Below are 19,305 nucleotides of genomic sequence, written 5' to 3'. Positions count from 1 at the left end.
ACCAGCATGACGCTCCAGGCTACGCTTCTTCTAGCACTCACCCTCACCGGTGGTGCTCTTGGACAGTTCAGGTGGGTCGACTGCCACGACAGTCAAGCAGTGTTACCACTCACGTAATCAATTGCCAGGGTTCATCACCACTTTCTCCTGGACTGTTTCGTTCCGATCGCACGCTTATTTCTTCCGTTGATTTAACATTTGGTATAAGTGACCATGAAATCGTCGTTGCACAGTTATCATGCACTGCAACGCGTCGCCGAAACCCACCACCACGTAAGGTATTTCGCTATGATCGAGCGGATTATGCCGCATTGCCACGCGAGATTGACGCATTCCTGCCTGACTTCATACAACATACCTCTACCCTTGATGTAGATTCTGCATGGCATCTACTGAAAACCAAACTTATATCACTAACGCAGTTATGCGTCCTGTCCTGTGTCTTTTCTTCCAAGCGTCAAACAGATAAGCCGTGGATCTGCAGAAATCTTCGGGCATCGATCATAGAAGACACCGTTTTATCGCCGTTACTATAAATCGCCAAAACCTGAACTGCAGTGCAAGATGAAAGAAACTATTAAAGAGAGAGCAAAAGAAACGCGCAGTGCAGGAAGTGCGTATCTGGGTGTTACACGCGAAAAATTAAAATCGAACTCGAATGACGTACGGAGGTACGTCAGCAGCAATCAAAGCGTACCATTCCAAATTTTCTATATGAGAATAATTACGGCTTGGACCTGAAAGGGAAAGCTGACCATTTTAATATTATTTATTTATTTGTGACGCTGAGTGTGCCGCGCGGCATAAAACGTGGTGTTAGTGACTAACGGTAGAATATGTTACAAAAACGCATGAAGCCCGGTTGCGTGTAAAAAGTCACATAAGCTTCGGGCGTAAATGTTTTTCGTTATCCACACGTGCAAAGTAGAGTCATTGTTGGCAGACAGGCCTGCCTCTTGAAGAACTCGAGCGCGCACCAGTAAAGTTCCTGGACATGTCCACAGAAGGTGGTGTACATTGGTGTCGGAAGCGGGTGCTTCGCAGTGAGGGCATTTTTGCGGCGCAGGAATCTTGGCACTTTGCCACTGGTTGCGAACTGCAGGCGTAAGGGCCACTCCGACACGCAGCCGCCTCAGAGAGACCTCCTCCACCCGTGATAGGTTGGGGGAAGGGGGTAAGTACACGGGGGAATAAGAGCACGTGTACGCTGCCTGAGGGAGGCTGAAGATGTTAGATGTGTCAGAAGTGGATCTGGTGGCAAAGAGGCAGGTGGAGTTTGTGGAATGTCAGTGGCACGAGATGCCATGTCAGGTGCGATGCTGTGGACATCTGTGCGAGCTTGTGCCCAGTGAATGAGTATAGGTACCGGGTAAGATTTACAAGCAGCATGTATGGCCTGGGAAACCCGAAGGGTACCGCGGACTTTCTTTAGATGCTTCACGGCTTCTTGTGAATGGGTACATAGGTGCACCTGGTTATAAGGAGGGTCGTCAGGTAAGGCTGCGATGGCATTTAATATCGCTTGCAGCTCCAAAGAAAGAGGTGATGAAGTGTCAGTAGAGTAGGTTTGTCGGCCGTAGAGTTGAGGGTGTGTCGGGCTTATAAAAGTAGTTGATCCTTCTGTTGGGGTTATGGCAACATCTGTGTAAAGAATGCAGCTGTCATGTTGCGTAGAAAAAGTTTGTGGTAACGGCGGTGAGAAGAACTCCGACTTCTTATGACGAGCAGGCTTGTTTGATGTAATGTGACAGTAGTCCCATGGAGGTGGTTGAGGCGCGAACATCGGACGAAGAGAAACTTTCCGTGCTCTATTGGTTTGTCTCTGGGTAATTAAATCTTGCAGTGTGTTGAGCTGCGCATACTCCTGCAGCAGACAAACAGGAGTTGCTCGGGGTAGGCCAGTAATGACTCGCATGGCAGACGATATCACTCTCTGGTCCACAAATCGCTCAGCTCAGGTGCAGCAAGACTCCCTGCAAAATGCTCTCAATATCCTCCACAACTTTCTTGCCGACACTGGCCTCTCTCTCAACCTCTCCAAATCCTGCTATGTCCATGTGGGCAATAAAGCTGGCCGCCGTACTTTCAAAGCCACACCGTTCGTGCTCACTATTGACAATGCCCCACTTCCTGAGGTGGAACATACCATTTTAATAACTTTTTAGAATTTGTATCCTCACAGTCCATTCCTCAAGCTAGTGGAATAGACTGTCAAGGTTTTACACGAACGAGCGAAATATCCTTTTGAGAGCAGGGAATAGCAACATTACTCCAGAAATTGAAGGTAAATTCAGCTCCTGGCCCCGATTACATCTCTAACTCAATACTAAAAAATTGTGCTGCGTCTATTGTGAGCAAGGGTTCTGAGGATGCAAGTGTTGCCAGTAGACTCTTTTCGCACACCGAAGACGTCTAACGTAGACGTGTCCGCTATGCTAAAGGTCTCGATTGAGATCTCATCGCCACTTTTCTTGTCCTCTGTAGCACTGCCGGTGCTCTAGACGCTGAAAAGAACACTTCACACTCTTTCCCAAGAATTTAGAACGTCACAAGTGCACAAGTCCCAATACAGAATCTGAGAACTGTCCCTTTCACGAGCGCGATGGGCTCTTTTGTTCTTTATTGAGGCTGTACTTATTACTCCAAACACAACACTGCACTCGAAATTCCAAAGGCGATTTTCGCAGTGCGGGAGCTGCTGCTAAATCACAGAGTAGGATAAATCTGCAGCGAGATTCAGGCGCCAAAACTTTCCGGGCCCGACAGAGTACGTAGTGCATGCAACGAATCATTTAAATGCCAGTTTAAACGTGCACTTGGTGTTTCCGGCCGCCTGTTCCCTGAATACAACCTCGTAACGGACGGTGAACACCTTTTCGGTTCGTGTATTTATTTTACAATAAATTTTCAACACCACTTTTTTTTATTACTATAAGCTGATTTTGTCCTATGCATCCGCCAAGTGCAAGTAGAGGCTGATCAGAAAATGCACGATCATCTGCTTATTATTGTGTCAAGGATGATAGCAAGGCCCTCCACGAAGTGCTCCGGGGCATTCGGTGGCAGCGCAAATGCGAAGCAATTTTCGATTGCATCTTTTGTCAGCAACTCGAAATCAGAGACGGCAGCTATGAGCGCAAAAACCAGCAGGAGACGCCGCTGGCGCTCGGCCATAGTGGTGAAGCCTTTAACTGAAATCCGGAGAGAAAAGTTTATCTTAATTGGCTCATCGCTATTACCGGCTCATTTACCTTGCAGAAACGACGGCGTTCGCTTGGCCACCGCGGCGTGTACAAAAGGCGGTGCGTCGTGATAGACCAGTCACTCAGCTTTTTAAGTTGTCCGCAAATTATGCAGCGCAATAAAATATCTTCACAACACATAATACGAAAAATACTGCTGTCAATGCGACTGCCAACTCGACGTTCCGAAGTGAGGCAGTTTCGTAATTTTTAGATAATAGTGTAACACCCACTTGAATGATCGGTCAAATTTTAATGGTTGGAAAAGAATCCGACTCTATACCGGGATAGAAGGAGGAAAAAGAAAATCAGGAAGAGATCGCTCTATGATTATTATTTGTAATTATTATTATTATTATTATTATTATTATTATTATTATTATTATTATTATTATTATTATTATTATTATTAATTGTTTTTTTTTCCAATTTTTTTCCATCCTCTCCGTGCCCTTCTTGTGGTAGACTCCCCCGGTGTTCCTCTCCCGTGTGCTTTCCTTTTACCTTTACTACGTACAGGTGAATACCAACCTTTACCTCCCGATTCTTGGCCGATCCCCCAGAGTGGGTATGTGCCATTCTGTCACAGGCTACAACAACAACAACAACTTGAAGGTACAGCACCCGAATGTTTGAAGCGTGATCAGGATGTCCTACAATGCGAAGGTACAAGAGAAATATGCACAAGATGTCGACACATATGCAGTGTGCGGTAAACGTGAAGAACCATGACGCATATTTTGCTAGCATGTGGCAGTATCAATCCAGACGTCGAGGCAGGCACATTCAGTATCCCTGAAGCCCTAGTGTTTTCTGCATATATAACTTGCATAACTGTATTGCTTTGCTTTCCTGTATATTAAATTTTAGACCCACCGTTCTGCTCTGCCTGCCCAAGTCATCGTTCTGTTTTTCAATTCATGCCCTGTGAGACTTAGCAAAGCAATGTCGTCAGCGAATCACAGATTGCTGAGATATTCTTCCTTAACTCTTATCCCCAACTGTTACCAATTCAGGCCTCTGAATGTCTCCTGTGAACAGGCGGTGAATAGCATTGGCCAGATCGTGTCTCCCTGCCTGACACTCTTTCTTATTGGAATTTTATTGCCGACTTTATGGAGGACTATGATTGCTGTGCAGCCGTTATAGATATCTTCCAGTATTTTTACATAAGACTCATCTACACCCTGATTCCGTAACGGCTGCTGAGATTTCGACTGAGTCAAATGCTTTCTCATAATGTATGAAGGCTCTGCATAGGGGTTCGTTATATTCTGCGCATTTCTCTAACACCTTATTGATAGTGTGAATATGGTCTATTGTGGGGTATCCGTTACAAAAACCTGCCTGATCTTTTGGCTGATTGAAGTCTATAAGGTTGTCCGATTCTATTTGCGATTACCTTAGTGAATACCTTCTAGGCAACAGACAGTAAGCTTACCGGTCTGTAATTTTTCACTTCATTGACGTCTCCTTTCTTATGAATTAAGATGATGTTAGAGTTCTTCAAAGCTTCCGGTACACTCACGGCCATAAGGCATTGCGTACACAGGCCTATTATCGAACACTGACCTCCAGCCTAAGTGGATTTGCACGTGGGCTCTCCCATGGGCCGACGATGAGTTAGGAAAGGCTTCGACGCGGTTTCGACTCCCGGCGTAACCACGGCGCCAGCGGCGACAAATTATAGTTGAGGCGTAAAAAATGAATAAGAAAATTTTCCTCTCCTGCACCAGTACTGTATCGCGGGTGTAAGCCCAATAGTAATATAAAAGATTTGGCCCGTGGGCAATTGAGATTTTCCACCCGAAGGTGGGAAGAAATCAATAGGGAAGCTCTACTACAGCGACCCACCGCCGGAGGAGCGGGCCCGGCGAGACTCCCCTAATCTCCCCTGGGAAGTAGAGGGATGGGATGGGCTATAGGAATGGGAAGTTGGAAAATGGTTTTGGTTGTGAGAAATAGGTGGGCGAAAGGAGAAAGGATCCCTCCCCCTTTTTTGCGGGAAGGAATGGGTTCAGTTCTACATCGCCGGCTCAGGGCTGCGCCAGCCGGACGGCGCCGGAAAAGACAAACGCCACGACCGCTACGGCTCGCGCTACGGAGTCTTCTTCGTGGATGCTGCTGGCCCACACCACGGGGGATGGAACACGGTCGCAGTAATCCACCAAAACACGTATACACACGCGGAGGAGTACGCCATAGCACTCGCCGCTGCAGAACCAGATTCCCGAGTTATTATCACCGAATCCCGGGGAGCCCGTCGGAATCTAGAGCAAGGACGCACCTCGCGACGCGCCGCCAAAATTTGACATAGAAGCGAGTGCCGGGATCGCCCGGACACAGCTGTCGTCATATGGACCCCAGCACATGCGGGACTATAGGAAACGAGGCTGCAGATGCCTCAGCCCGCGCGCTCAACTCCCGGGCATCGCCTCGACATTCGCCGCCTGAGGTATCAGAACCTAACCCGGCTATCACTTACAAAGGCATTGTCAAATTATATTAAACCCAGCATAGACGATTTCATCCCTCTGCGAAAGGGCTAACCATAAGCGAGGAGCGTTGGCTCCTTCACCTATACACCAACACGGTACTGTGTCCGACAGTGCTGCAATATTTTAATCCGGCTTTTAGCAGGGAGTGTCCAGATTGTGGGTGCGCGTTCTCGGACATGTACCACATGGTGTGGGCATGCCCCTCTAACCCCGCTTTCCCTCCTTTCCCCTCACCTAACCGAGAGGGCTGGGAGGCTGCCCTGCTCGGCTGCTCTACCTTAGACAGCCAACGAGCTCTTGTGGCTAGGGCCCGAGCTGCCGCGGAAGCGACTGGGATCCCGGACTAGGGATCCGTCCTAAAATTCGTTAGGGGATGGCCCTTAAGGCCAGTCCCCGCTCTCTCCTGTATATAGCCTCAATAAATGTTTTCCACCACCACCACTACCATCTTCCCTGCACTGAGAATGGCGACGGCAGGGGAAGCAAGCCGTCTTTTCCCACGGGTAGCTGCGAACAGAAGAGGATGACGTCCTCGGAGGTGGTTACCTTCTTATAAATGGAGTTCAAAGGTCACCCTGGTCGAAGCACGGCTTCAGCGAAGTCTACTTGACCTGGTAGGGAATCCCCGTCGCTGCCAGAAGTGCTGCGTCATGGCGGCATAATCGCCATCGTCATCGAAAAAGTTGCGAGAGGGCACAGATCACGCCTCTTGCTGTGGGCGTCTCCTCAAGATTCCACGAGTGATTCGCTGATTGGATAGTCCGTAACGAACTGAAACGGTATTAAAGCAGTCTGGCTGCTTTAATGCCAGACTGTATTAAAGCAGCAGGGCTGGTGGGTGGTGGTGGTGAAAAAATTTATTAGGAAGGTACAGGATGTATGTTTGGATCAGCCCGTAAGAGACCAATCCTTACAAGCACTAGGTGGAGGTCCCTAGTCTGGGACCCCAGTAGCGGTGAGTGTGTGCCAGTGGAACACAACTCTGTGCTACCTCCTCATTTTTTCTCGCGTGCTCTCACGTGCGGAACTTGACTGCTGTAAATATGTAGAATGAGCCTGTAGGGTCTTCGCCAGCACCCCCTTCGGATCTCGCTACTCCGTCTCCGACCGCGTCGTTCCTGATTCGAACCGGTCCACGAACATGGGCCATGACACTGCTTAGCACTTTCTTTTGCTAAGATGAAGCAACGCGCTCAAGCAATATTATTTCCCTTTTCACTAACGTTAGCAGATCTTCGCAATATTTAGAACAAGATGCCAAGGCTAGCACCATCGTACGCTCCCGTCAGGCTTCGTCTTTTGAACCAGGCGTCGCTTCTGTATACAGCCATGGCAAGCAAAACTACTCGGATGGTATTTGCGTTTTTCTGATCCTCAATCGAAAAAACGGCGACGCCAAGTGAATAACTCAATGGAGATCATGTAGCTCAAGGCCGCACTTCCACAAAGCTATTCTTTCTCGGCCAGCACATAGCTACGAACGAAGCCAACGCTCGTGTTTTGCACATTTCATTATCTTTTTTACTATCTGCTCTTTGTCCAGTATCCAGTTGGGATGGAAAGACCCCAATGTTACCGAGATTCTGGAACGGGCGCCTGGCGACCCTATCCCTGTAATCCTCGCCAACCATCTGAATGTAAGTATATGAGGCAGATGCAGCATCGCCTTTGACTTAAGTTACCGCTCCTTCTTTAAGGTTTACAAAGGTCCTTGGAGCATTTTATGCTTGCGAAGTGGCGTTGTTCTGCCGGCACCTCACAGTGCTGGTACTTGCAGAAACCGGAATGCACGCCACGGAATGAACGGCGCCGAAGGAAAATCGCGCGTGTCTTGCGCACGCGCCGCTATCTGTATCGTGTAAATGCCGTGAACAGGTGTGGGAGGTCCTGGAAAAATCATTGTGGGCCTCGTTCTTGTGCCCCAGAGCATCGATCGAGTCTCCGTGTTTCGCTGTTGCGTTGCCGCTGGCGTTCCTGTGTCTTGACATGGGTGCGGTGGCAGTCGCGGCGGGCTTCGCTCGTGCAACTGCTGCATCGCATTCGAGATCAAGCATAGGGCTCCTCAAGCAGAGAAGAGTCGCTTTGGAGGAGTGGCTTTTCGTGAAGCAACTATAGACATACCACGGAAATTACCATTTTCATTCAGACGAGAGGCGGCAGTGATTTTGTTTTGTCTTCCATTCCAAACAGTTGCAGTACTTCGGAGTACTGACGATCGGCACCCCGCCCCAGTCTTTCAAGCTGCTCATGGACACGGGCTCCAGTAACTTCTGGGTGCCCTCTATCAACTGTGATGGCACCATGCAGTGCGGTAAGTACAGGCATGAGCAAACGAGTCACACTCTGTTCTTTCTAACTATCCGTCCGTCCCGTCTGTCTGCGCCTTGCCGAACACAATTATGTTCTGATCGTCCACCTCACTCCCTGCGTCCCTGAACCCACTCTAATCGCAGATAACCACGCTAAGTACGACAGCAGCAAGTCCAGCACTTACACCGCCAGCGGGCGGTACATCAGGATCCGCTACAACGGTGGTGTGGTGCGCGGCATCACGAGCATCGACAACGTAGGCATCGGGACCGCAACAGTGACGCAGTACAAGTTCGCCGAGATGACGCACGCTGACGGCAAGCTATTCAGGAACGCCAAGTACGACGGCATTTTCGGTCTGGCCTACCCGAGCATCTCGCAGAACGCCCAGCTGCCGCTCTTCGACGCCATGGTCAGGCAGGGCGTCGTGCGCCAGCCCGTGTTCTCGCTCTACCTGGCCAAGCAACCCAGCGAGCAGAACGGCGGGGAAATCTACTTCGGCGGCATCAACGCGCAGCGCTACACGGGCGACGTCAGCTACGTGCCTGTCACCGAGCAGGCTCACTGGCAGATCAGGATGGACAAGTAAGTAAGCCCTGTGTCCCAGCAGTGTGCAAATGATGAAGGCGCTGAAGTTTACCTGAGAAAAGGGGTAGATGTTGGGATGGGGGGTGCCTTGGAGATGAAAGAGGGGAGACTATGGGACGTGGCAGCTTTATCGAAGTGCAGGCGGCGAGACCGTTTAGCGCACCGTTGCACACACCAAAAACATCAAAGTGCAGTATAATCTTGTCTCGGCAAAGAGTACGTGGTTTTAGCTTCGGAAGAAAATACGAAAGCAAGTTTTCTAGGCAGCTTTCTTTTTAACAGTATGCGTTATTTTATCACCAAATCAAATCCGGATAAATGGAGTAATTCCCATCGAGCAGTCTAACATCGGCTTGAAAATCCCTTGCTAAAGTATAGCACTATTGTTCGCGTTTACCGAACATCTGATACATCGAACGGCGCGCCAGGCCCCTGCAAGTGGAGCTTCTCCTAACAGCGCCGTCGATCCCTTTTCGTGCACGGAGACGGGTCGGCTGAACCGCCTTGGGAACTTTCTGGCAGCGCTATCATTGTGAAACTCTTTGACGAGGTGAACATGAGTGTGCTTGAGGGTGACCTTCGGTCCCTTGTACTCATTTTCTACACCACATTGCTGTCGTGCGGTGAAGCCAACCGAAATACCAAAGCTTAGCGGCGGTCCTCGCTTCGCTGCCGAAGGGATGGCGGGACCCGACTGTACTTTAATTTTAAAGAGACTATTTATAATGTACTGGTAGCAGGATTGGACATCTTATGACAGGGAAGGAGGAGGGTATGGCGAGCATTACGAATGCGCAACCGGAGACGGATTGCCACGGGAACTAAACGAGAAAGGTGACCGTAGAATGAAAGTATGGCGACAGACCGGAAGGTGGTTACAGTGGGAACCATCTGGAGAGTGGTTACCGTGAAATGAGAAGGGTATGAAGAGAGAGGAACAATGCGCAGCTAGAGGGTGGTTTCCACGGGGATAACTCGGATAGCGGTGCCCGTGGAGGGAAAACGGAGAGTTGGGTTTTTATTTCCTATTTTAGCATTTAATGTTATTTTAACTCCTTTTTGTATTAACTTTGGGTTCCTTTCATGCATTTGTTTTGTACCACGTCCGTTGTACCGTTATTTTGTTTTGTTTTTATTTCTGTATATTTCTTTTCTTTGAGATGCCCCCCTCACCCAATGCTCTTCGGGGCCTGTGAGGTACAAATAAATAAATAAACAGCTGTTACTGATTCTCGCTTTACACAGTGGTAACCGTCCTGTGATTTTTATATATTGAATTATCGATATGTCGAACTATTTCGCGATTCCCTTCGAATTAGATACAGCCTAGTCGACTGTACTACTATTCATGAAAAAAAAAAACGCAATTTGTTGAAAAGTGGCCCCAAGAAGAAAGCTGGAACAACGCGTGAGAGAAACCGCATCCATTGTGCACAGCAGAGGTTGATCGAAGTTCTAAAGCCGCCGCGATGGCTCAGTGGTTATGACGCTCGGCTGCTGACCCGAAGGACGCGGCTTTGATCCCGGCCGCGGCGGTCGCATTTCGATGTAGGCAAAATTCTAGAGGCCCGTGTACTGTGCGATGTCAGTGCACGTTAAAGATCCCCAGGTGGTCGAAATTTCCGGAGCCCTTCACTACGGCATCCCTCAAAGCCTGAGTCGCTTTGTGACATTGAACAATATAAACCAATCTAATCAAAGTGCTAGGCAGGGAACATTGTTTCTGTTCCATTTCAAAGCCGTCAGTTCATTGACGGCAACACTCGCGCGACCCCTTGAAGCGGCGCAGGGCGGTGGGGTGCGCTGCAGCCGTTTCCTTCTTTCCAGCACATTTTCTACGCAATAACGGTTCGGGAATGGACAGGGACTTCGCTGCTTCTCGTTGGTTCTCGAAATTGGCCATCAGCACAAAAACGATGAAATGAGGCAAACTGACGCGCGAGCGTTTGTGAGAACAAGTTAAGTCACTTAATCGGTTACATCTTTTGAAGCGGCATATATTAGGTGTTACAGAGAAGCCCAGCACTAATTTTTAAATATAGGGTTGTCGAGGTAAAGCGAAGCTTTCTGCGTCGTTGAAGTACCAGTATTGGCGGGCGTAGAAAAACAGGCGAATCTTGTTAGCTAGCAAAGTGGTTAACTAAATGCTAATAGTTAAATTTTTAACTATTACTGATAAGTGCCTGACTGCAATTAGTGACTGGTAGCCGGCCGTTAGTAATAACCATAACAGTTTTTAAAATTTCGAAAGCGCGATTACCCTCGCTGCTCTGGCTGAAAACACTTTGGGCTACTTTTCGCGCCATTCGAAAAATTGCGCGCCTGCGGGGAGCCCAAAGCTACGTCCACCAAATCCCGTCAGTCCGTGCCGCAAGTACCACGTGACGTTCGCTGCCCCGCCCGCGCTGCGGTGCTCCCCACTCCTGGCCATTGCACTGCCCCTATGCTTTATCTTAAAACCCTATTTTTAAGTTAGTGGCGGGCTTCCCTGAAACACGTGGTATACTTTGTCGCACTCAGATGAACCACTTTTCAGGGGAAGCCACAGATGATGCCGTAAAAGCGGGCGCCAAATTCCCCAAACTTCCCGTTCGTGAAACCGAGGTCAGGGGCATGTTTCACTCAAAAACATTTCTTCCGCGCAGTGAGATTTGAGAAGTGGGCCCCCCAAATGCTGACACCACACGTGCCCTCCACAAGGCCGCTACATTTGAGATTCAGCGAGCCTGACCGTAACCGAGAGTAGAGTAAGCATGAAATGTTTACGGCGAGCAGTCTTCTGCTGAGGCGTATCACTCGCAAAGCGATCGCTTTCCGCAAGACGCTTCCTACCTCTCCTTTCATCAGGCTCCATTGCTCAGCTTAAGTAGCTGCGACGGTGGCGGCATTGAAATGCAGGACGATGCAGAAGCGTACGCGGACACGACGAGACGCAGGCCTGACAAGAATGTATATGCAGCGCGTTCGAATACTCCGCGAGCGTGTATACATCTGCCTGCCAAAGGGGAAAACGTCATGCGCTGAAGGCCCAGCGGCCAGTCTTTTACATGCGTGAGTGTGGGACCGCAGCGTCATCCTTGGGGACGGCGCTGAAGCAGTTTTTCCGCCCAAAGCCCTTCTCGCCCTGGAGCTCCCCTCTTGCTCTAAGCGGCCCTCTCTCTTAGAGAGTCTCGTTAAATATCGTACGGTGCCCGGATGCTCTCGTTTCAGTGCCCGGATGCTCTCGTTTCAGTGCCCGGATGAGTGGAATTCAGTGCCCGGATGTTGGCTCTCGGTCTCGGCGTGACGTCACCCCACTGCCGACAACTCCCGGGAGCTAAAAGCATTTCATGCTTTAAAAAAATCGTAAATCGAGAAAGATGGTTGGTTTGGTTTATTGGGGTTTAATGTCCCAAAGCAACTGAGGCTATGAGAGACGTCGTAGTGAGGGGCTCCGGAAATTTCGATCACCTGGAGTTCTTTAACGTGCACTGACATCGCCCAGCACACGGGCCTCTAGAATTTCGCCTTCCAGAAATTCAGCCGCCGCGGCCGGGATCGATCCCGCGTCTTTCGGGTCAGCAGCCGAGCGCCGTGACCACTGAGCCACCGCGGTGGGGCAAGAAATCGAGAAAGAACCAGCAATTCAAAGAGTTCTACCCTTCCAGGATTCTTGGACATCAATTTTAGTTGTGAGACGACTGTAGAATATTCTAAGGAGCTGTTATGGAAATATTGAAAGTCCATTCTTCCGTTGCGTGGCAAAATCTTTCTTTCGTTCATTCGTTCCATCGCTCGCCTTGAGTAGTTAATAATGCCATAGAAAGCCATTGGGGAACGTTTTTAACAATAGCGAAAATGTTTATAGCAAGAACATTCAAGCCTGCCGAGGGGAGATCTGCGCATATAGTGATTTATTACAGTGGAATCTTACGACTTATGAAAAAGTTGCGTTGAAAAACAACTTCCTATTGAAGCATAGGCTTGTCCAAAATTTCTGGGTATGATTTTCTTACCTGGCCGCATAGCGGCGCTCTTTCATGGCTGATTTCATAACCGATTTAGCGTTATTTTTTCTTGTTTGCCTTTCCGTTTTATCTTCTTCTCCATGCTAATGCCCATGTCCCCCCCCCCCCTCACTTCCCTTACCGTATTTTACAGCTTGCAAGTGCAATCCACGAGCGTCTGCACCGGCGGCTGCAACGCTGTCGTCGACTCCGGAACCTCTTTCCTCAGCGGTCCGACAGATGAGGTGCAAGCCCTGAACAGGGCTATTGGGGCTACTCGCACGGATATCGGATACGTAAGTTGGCCTACTGAAGTTTACGTGAATCATGTTCGTTTGCCCTGAATAACACAGGCGCGTCTTTCCTTTTCAGTAATCAGAAGGCACTCTTGCACATCCAAGTTGCGCGCAAAACACAGCATGTGTACATAAAATGTTCCTGCGCACATCAGCGTAAAGCGTAGATTCACAGCAGCAAGCGGAGGTTAGAAAAAATAGAGGGAGGGAGAGCAACATGGCTACGCTTAACGTCCATATTCGATGTACGACGTCTTACGTTTGTAGACGAGTTTGCAGCCATCATTTAGGCATTATCTGCGAAACAAAGCTGTTCAGTTTGCATCACGTCGGCCTTGACAAAAGCGTTACCCGCTAGGTAGTGGACGTTTTGTGTTTGAGCCGATTGGTTTAAACCTCGAAAGCGCTGCGCCTTCACGGCGTCAAATAATTGCTATGAGGAAAAGAAAGGCGCAGTAACTGTCCGTCTCGGTGGACACCTGAACAGCGACGTCAGAGAAGGGATGAAGGAGGGGTGACAGAAGACAGAAAGAGGCGCTGTGTAGTGGAGGACCACTATTGTTACCTGAAGGCCGACTTTGCGGGCGCAAAACGGGCAAAAAAAAACACGACTGTAACGCGAGTAAGATGCCTTGTCGTAAAAACGAAAGTTCTGCCAGTCGTCAAACCGAGCGGCGAGTCATGCCTCCCGAACGTCCGTGGCCGAAGTTCGCGGCAACGTTTAAACAAGTCGTCGACTTCAGCGGAGCCGTCGGAAAATTGCGTGGCTTCGATGTCGCTGATAAGTGCGTCAGATAGCGATAGCCAGGAAAGTAGCGAGGGCGCCTTTTCGCGTGCAGTGGCAACGCCAAGCTTTCCGTGCACCCGAACCGGATTGAGCGAGTCTGACAACTTTCAGAGAACGAACTTAAAGCCTTTACGACGCCTTCAAGTCCCCCGTATTCTTTCTCGTTTCCTTGGTACGCAAGTACGCCGTCTCTGGCGAGTAATTTCTGAGTGCTCGGTCGCTACTCCGATATGTGTTGATCGGTATTTGTGGCTCAGAGCTTCCGTTGGTCGACCAGTGCCGTTTTGTTTTCCGTTTCCCAAAGCTGAGGGCCGACCCGCACGACGCATCAACCCATATGCGAGTAAATACGGCATAGTGTGCTTTTGTATGCGCGTAATATTCGATTTTAACGCGAATATTAGATTATAACGCAAACGCAGGGATGACGTTTTACTTCTATTATCGGTTAAAAAAAAAGTCGCGTTACATTCGAGTAAATACGCAATTAATTTCGACCAGCTAGGGTTCTTCAACTTGCACTCACGTCGTACAGCACTATGCAAGAAAGCGCAGTGGTCAAAGCGAGCTACTCAGCCGGCTTTCTAAGTATGGCCGCTTTTCCCAGCGTCTTTCTGATCCGGCTGGCAGTAAGCTCCGCCCAAGTATTCACACCAGCGTCTTGCAGAGCTCCTCCGCGGGGATGACCCGCGCTTCGGCAAACGTAGAAAAGCACGCCTCCGAGGAGAGTGCTGCATCCTTGGTACGACGTCACAAATATGTGCTCTTCCTCCACGTCCTCGCAACGCTTGGCCGATCAGCAAGTTTTTGCAGACGGACTGACATGGAAGCAATAGTGCCAGGCCTTGGATTCGTCCCTATATGATCGATGCCCCCCCCCCCCCACTGTTTTTAGTCCTGGCGTAGCTGCGATGTTTGTTTTGTATGTCTGACTAAAATTTGCTGATTTGTTCAAGTTGCCTCTAGAGTCAGACACAGCTTCGAAGACACGTTTCTTCTTCCTGATTTAGGCGATTAACCTCTTCATTATGGGCAGCCCCATAAAGTAATAAAGTATGTGAGCAGAAAGGTAGCTCAAGGCAAAATCTATATACTGGAGGATGGAAGTTGGTTCACTCTGCGGAAAGCTATACGTTGTGAGGCGCCTGAGTGATGTAAAGTTCTCATTTGTGCTTGTTGACTAAATAGTGATCCTCGTTACCGGTGAAGAAATTGTGAGGGAAGACGAATATGAGCTGTTACAGTGCATTGCAAGTGCGTTTCTTCTCACATCACGTAGGATTCCGTTCACTCGGAATTCTTGGCGCCGGGTCAGCATTCGCACGGACCAGCGAGTTTGCTTTTTTCGATTCCTAGCATATCCGAATGGCCCGGGATCCGAATAACTTCTCACTGCCTGCACTTGCACTTGTCTAAGAGGTTGGCTGCTATGAGTCTATCAGTGATGTTTCTGCAGGATCCTTGTGAATTCTTAAACATGGAGGGAGTTGGAACGTGTTCGTCTAGTGATACTCCTGCATATATTTAAAAGCTTCCATTATAGCTACGACTTTAGCTTCACTTGTTGCGAAGCACCTCTTTTCATGACTGGTGTGTTTGTTTCGTTTGCTATTGTTATGCCACATTTGTCACCAGTAAGTCCAGTGTCAACGAAAAAATGATTTTCGGCAGTCCTGTTGGTAAGCTGTTGTGAGTAGAGGGCTCTAAATCTTCGCCTTTCTGCGTCTTTTTGTGTCGATAGAGTCAGGTAAAGTCACACATTTAATCAGGTGATGATGATTCTATTACAATGGCGTAAGGCCAGCTTGGTGAAAAAGCTTTGTAACTGACGTGTATTTCGCCTACGCGGCGTAGAATGAAAGGCTTGTTTTTCCAAAGCATTTCCCCCTAGAGAAGCCGAACACGAGGCCAGGGGAGCGATTGTACCCATTAGATAACCGGTGGGTACCCGGCGGCACTGGGGATCGAACCCCAAACCTTCCGCATACGAAGCGGAAGCCCGAAGCACTAAGCCACAGCTGCGGTGTATTTAATTATATCCCGCGTGGTGTTCCGCCGACAGCGTAGGTGTTGTAACTCTAGAAGAGAGCTGGTGTATGGGCTCATTGGCGCAAGTGTGTGTGTCGTTCCCTTTGCCCTGTCTTAGCGCTCTCACATCCTTTCCGTCAGGTGTTTTAATGTTCAGACTTCTGCAACTGCGTACTCTGGGGGCGCAAGAATATGTCTCCCTTGCTAATATTTCAGCAGGCGTTGAAACTGGCTCCCTTTGTGGACTGGAATTAGCTTGTCTGCAGTGCGATGCTGGCCTCTTAGTCTGACAAGATGAATTTCTTATAAGCCTCGAGTCAAGACCCTATAAAATAGGGGCTAAATGCATTCCTGCGTGAAAAAAAAAGAGTAAAACTTGAGTATTCTATTTCTCCTCCCGGCGTGTTGCCTGTTGGCGCCATAAAATCCACTTATTAGTGCAGATCTCGGAGGCCAGGACGTGTACTGTCCAAGTAACGCTTGTAGCTGCTCATTTCTCTTCCTGAAAATTGTCATGAAAAATGTATGCGCTAAAATGTTTACTCTCAAAAACACGTTCCTTACCCGCAGACACGCTACATGATCCCGTCTTGCACTAAGTACGCCGGGCAGCCTGCATTTTGGAAAATATCCCAACATTATTTAGTGTGTATTCTGAAAAACAAAAAAAAAGACAGTAAAACAGTACTGCGACAAAGCGTGATGAACGCTCAGAAGAGCATATCGCAAGACCCTCGCGACCTTTCAGTAAGCTATGCCACAGGTGACATTGATATACTTTAGCGGATGATACTCTGTTGATGGCTTTGTCATGGAATCCCAAAGCCGTCTAGCCAAACGCAAAGAAAGCTAACCAAATCTACAAGTGAACGAAGGCCAACGGAGTCCAAATGATCCCCAGTGGCATTCAAAGAATGGTCAGAAAGTTTACTCCGCGTCCCGTTGGCGAGGAACTATACTATACCACCTGTCATAACAATACATGCAGCAACCTTTCCGCCAGGGTTACCTCTGAAGCTGATCGCTATGATAGTGCAACAAATAGTCACTAATTAGGCTGGGTAGCTCATTTGTTTTGTTGAAAAGCGTATGCACCCATCGAGAAATGGGGACGCTGGTGCGCATAATCACGCGCTGAGAGTTAGCTGGCCATCCGCCAGCAACGGCCATTGATGCTAGCATGAATGATATGGACGAGAAGCTTTAAAAGCATTGTGTACGACCGACTGCTGTTTCTGGTCGGACCGCATGTCCGCGCATGCTGCCACACCAACTTTGGAAAACCATTTCAGCTTATTGTCGAGCTACTCCCCGCAACAATACTGGCCAATATCCTTTCTTTATTTTTCGCAGCGCACCCTTTCTTGTTAAAGGCATTGCTGTCCCAAAGGTTTGGAAGACGCTTAAGCTTCGCCTTTAAGAGTGGAACGCGACAGAGTCTTGCAGTGCGGCCAGGGAGTCCACGGAACGCCATCGCCCGTTCGGTGCGACGCTTGGCCCGTTAGAAACACCTTTGAACGCAACGCATTTTTGAGGAAAGGAAATGGCGCAGTAATTGCCTCACATCTGGGTGGACACCCGAACCACGCATGATACGCAGCCCCGATTATAGGTCGCCGGTTCGAATCCCAGCCGCCAGCTAGGCTCTAAATTAACTAGTACGTTTATGCTGCACGAAACGCTGAATCGTATGACACCATCCCGAACATTCTGTGGCAAACGGTTGGCATGATACGATTTTTTCCGACGCGCGGTGCTCACAATTACTACGACGGTGGTGGTGAAAAACATTTATAGTGCAATAAATATTTACAGAGAGGTGATTGGGGTAGGCCCTATTGGCCCTTTCCCCTAACAATACTAGGTGGAGCCCCTATTCCGGGGCCCCATTGGCAAGCAACGCCGCCCGCGTCTAAGACCTTTTGGGTCTTTAGGTCTTGACAGCCGAGCAGGGCCGCCTCCCAGTCCTCTCTGGTGGGGTTGGGGTTGGGGGGGATAGATGAGTTTGATTGACACGCCCAAACCATGTGGAAGGTGTCAGCCACCTCCCCACAGAACTGGCACGTGCCATCAAAGGATGCGTTGAAATGTTTAAGTACCGCCGGGCACAGTACAGTGTTAGTAAGAATTTTGATGAGGAGGCGCTCGTCAGCGCGATCCAGTCCCTTACAAGGGGCCGGGTAGCGCAGCTTTTCGACCGAACGAGCTGTATACGCTGTCGCGAAAAAAGTGGACTACATAGTGCGGGCTGTTTGCAATATATTAAAATGCATCACTATAGCCGAGTATTTAGGCGCAATATTCTTTTTTTTTCTGTTACATAAGAGCTCAAGCGCGATGAACTTCAGTGATGTATAGATATACGTCTCCACAGCCACGTGAGCGCGCGCCGCTGCCGAAGACGACGGCGGTAGCGTGAGACGCGGGCAGGGAGGACTGGGCAGCCTCAAGCACCCGTGGCCACTTCGTCTTCTTTGCGGCCCAGAGGTCACGCGAGGCTCGCCGCTCCTTCGCCATGACAGACGCGGCACCGTCCGATAAGCCACAGCCTGCAGCCGAGATTCGCCGCGCTCGCTAGCGTGAGAAGCGTCGGTAAATGGCAGAATCCAGTGTACGTACATGAGGCGGAACGCGAAGCCAGACGCCTCGCGGTCAAACCGAACGCCGTCGCCACATGAACTTAGCATATGCTCGGGAGAGGTAAGCATCCGAACTAGCTGCCCCCTTGGCCGTGCCGGGACCGTCGACGGAGCCGCCGCCTCCAAAATGTGTGTCAACGGATGACCAGCGGGCTCGCAAAGTAGGAACAGCAGCGGGAACGCAGCCGCGGGGTCAGCTTTTCGATGAATTTTTCGTGTTAGGCAGTTTAGCCGGTGTATTTTTTTTTCATTGCCTTTTCGTATTCAAGGATGATACGATAGCGTTCCTGTCTTTACAGTGGTGAGTCTGCCACTCCAGTGACTGTGCTTCTAGTTACTGTTCTCTTCGCTTTGCTTGCAGTTCCAAGTTGACTGCAACGGCATCCCCAGCCTGCCGCCAATCAATGTCATTCTCGGCGGAAAGACATACGCTCTGCAAGGAGCGGATTACACCATTAGGGTAAGCGCGAGCCGAGCCAGTGTGGCGCGTTTTGAAAGGGAAAAAGAACTCTCCAACAACTGCGCTGATGCTGCGGCGCCTCCTCCCAGATCCCGACGGGGTCCGGCACCGAAGAGTGCTTCACCCGCATCTCCGAGGGAGGCACTACGCCGCTGTGGATTCTCGGTGCGGTGTTCACGCAGAAGTACTACACCGTGTTCGACAGGGGCCAGAACCGGGTCGGATTCGCCACTGCCGTCTAGCCGCATATCCTCGCTGCCTGCGTGGAAGGACACAGGAGCGCCCCTTGTGCAGGAGCGCGCTTCAGTACAAAATACAAGGCAAATAAAAGTGTCGTCACTCGATGCTGCTTCCGTTTCCTGCTCGAGCAATTTTTATCCGTCGTCGGTAACTGTACACTCCGTCAAGTATCCAGGTTCGAACCCGACAGCAGCGGCTGTGTTTCGGTGTATAGGCGAAACGCAAGAGGCG

General features: G+C 49.6%; 1 protein-coding gene across 1 annotated transcript; it reads left to right on the top strand.

Moving 5' to 3' along the window:
• On the top strand, positions 1-19,076 carry LOC149351531 (lysosomal aspartic protease-like). Its single transcript, XM_089577041.1, has 7 exons — positions 1-71; positions 7,284-7,377; positions 7,931-8,051; positions 8,194-8,635; positions 12,779-12,920; positions 18,736-18,834; positions 18,924-19,076. The coding sequence occupies exons 1-7, from the start codon at positions 7-9 to the stop codon at positions 19,074-19,076; spliced, it is 1,116 nt and encodes a 371-aa protein (XP_089433167.1). The 5' UTR covers positions 1-6.
• Positions 19,077-19,305: the final 229 nt, after the last annotated feature.

This window comes from Amblyomma mixtum, chromosome 3 (assembly GCF_055824585.1).
Source record: "Amblyomma mixtum isolate Tamu chromosome 3, ASM5582458v1, whole genome shotgun sequence".
Taxonomy (NCBI): Eukaryota; Metazoa; Arthropoda; class Arachnida; order Ixodida; family Ixodidae; genus Amblyomma; species Amblyomma mixtum.
Note: the sequence above shows the minus strand (reverse complement) of the source record. Positions and strands in the feature narration are given on the sequence as shown.

Coding starts and splice junctions, on each gene's coding strand:
- LOC149351531 (XM_089577041.1), top strand. CDS start 7: ATGACGCTCCAGGCTACGCTTCTTCTAGCACTCACCCTCACCGGTGGT. Junction 72..7,283: donor GGTGCTCTTGGACAGTTCAG/GTGGGTCGACTG, acceptor CTCTTTGTCCAG/TATCCAGTTGGGATGGAAAG. Junction 7,378..7,930: donor TCCTCGCCAACCATCTGAAT/GTAAGTATATGA, acceptor CATTCCAAACAG/TTGCAGTACTTCGGAGTACT.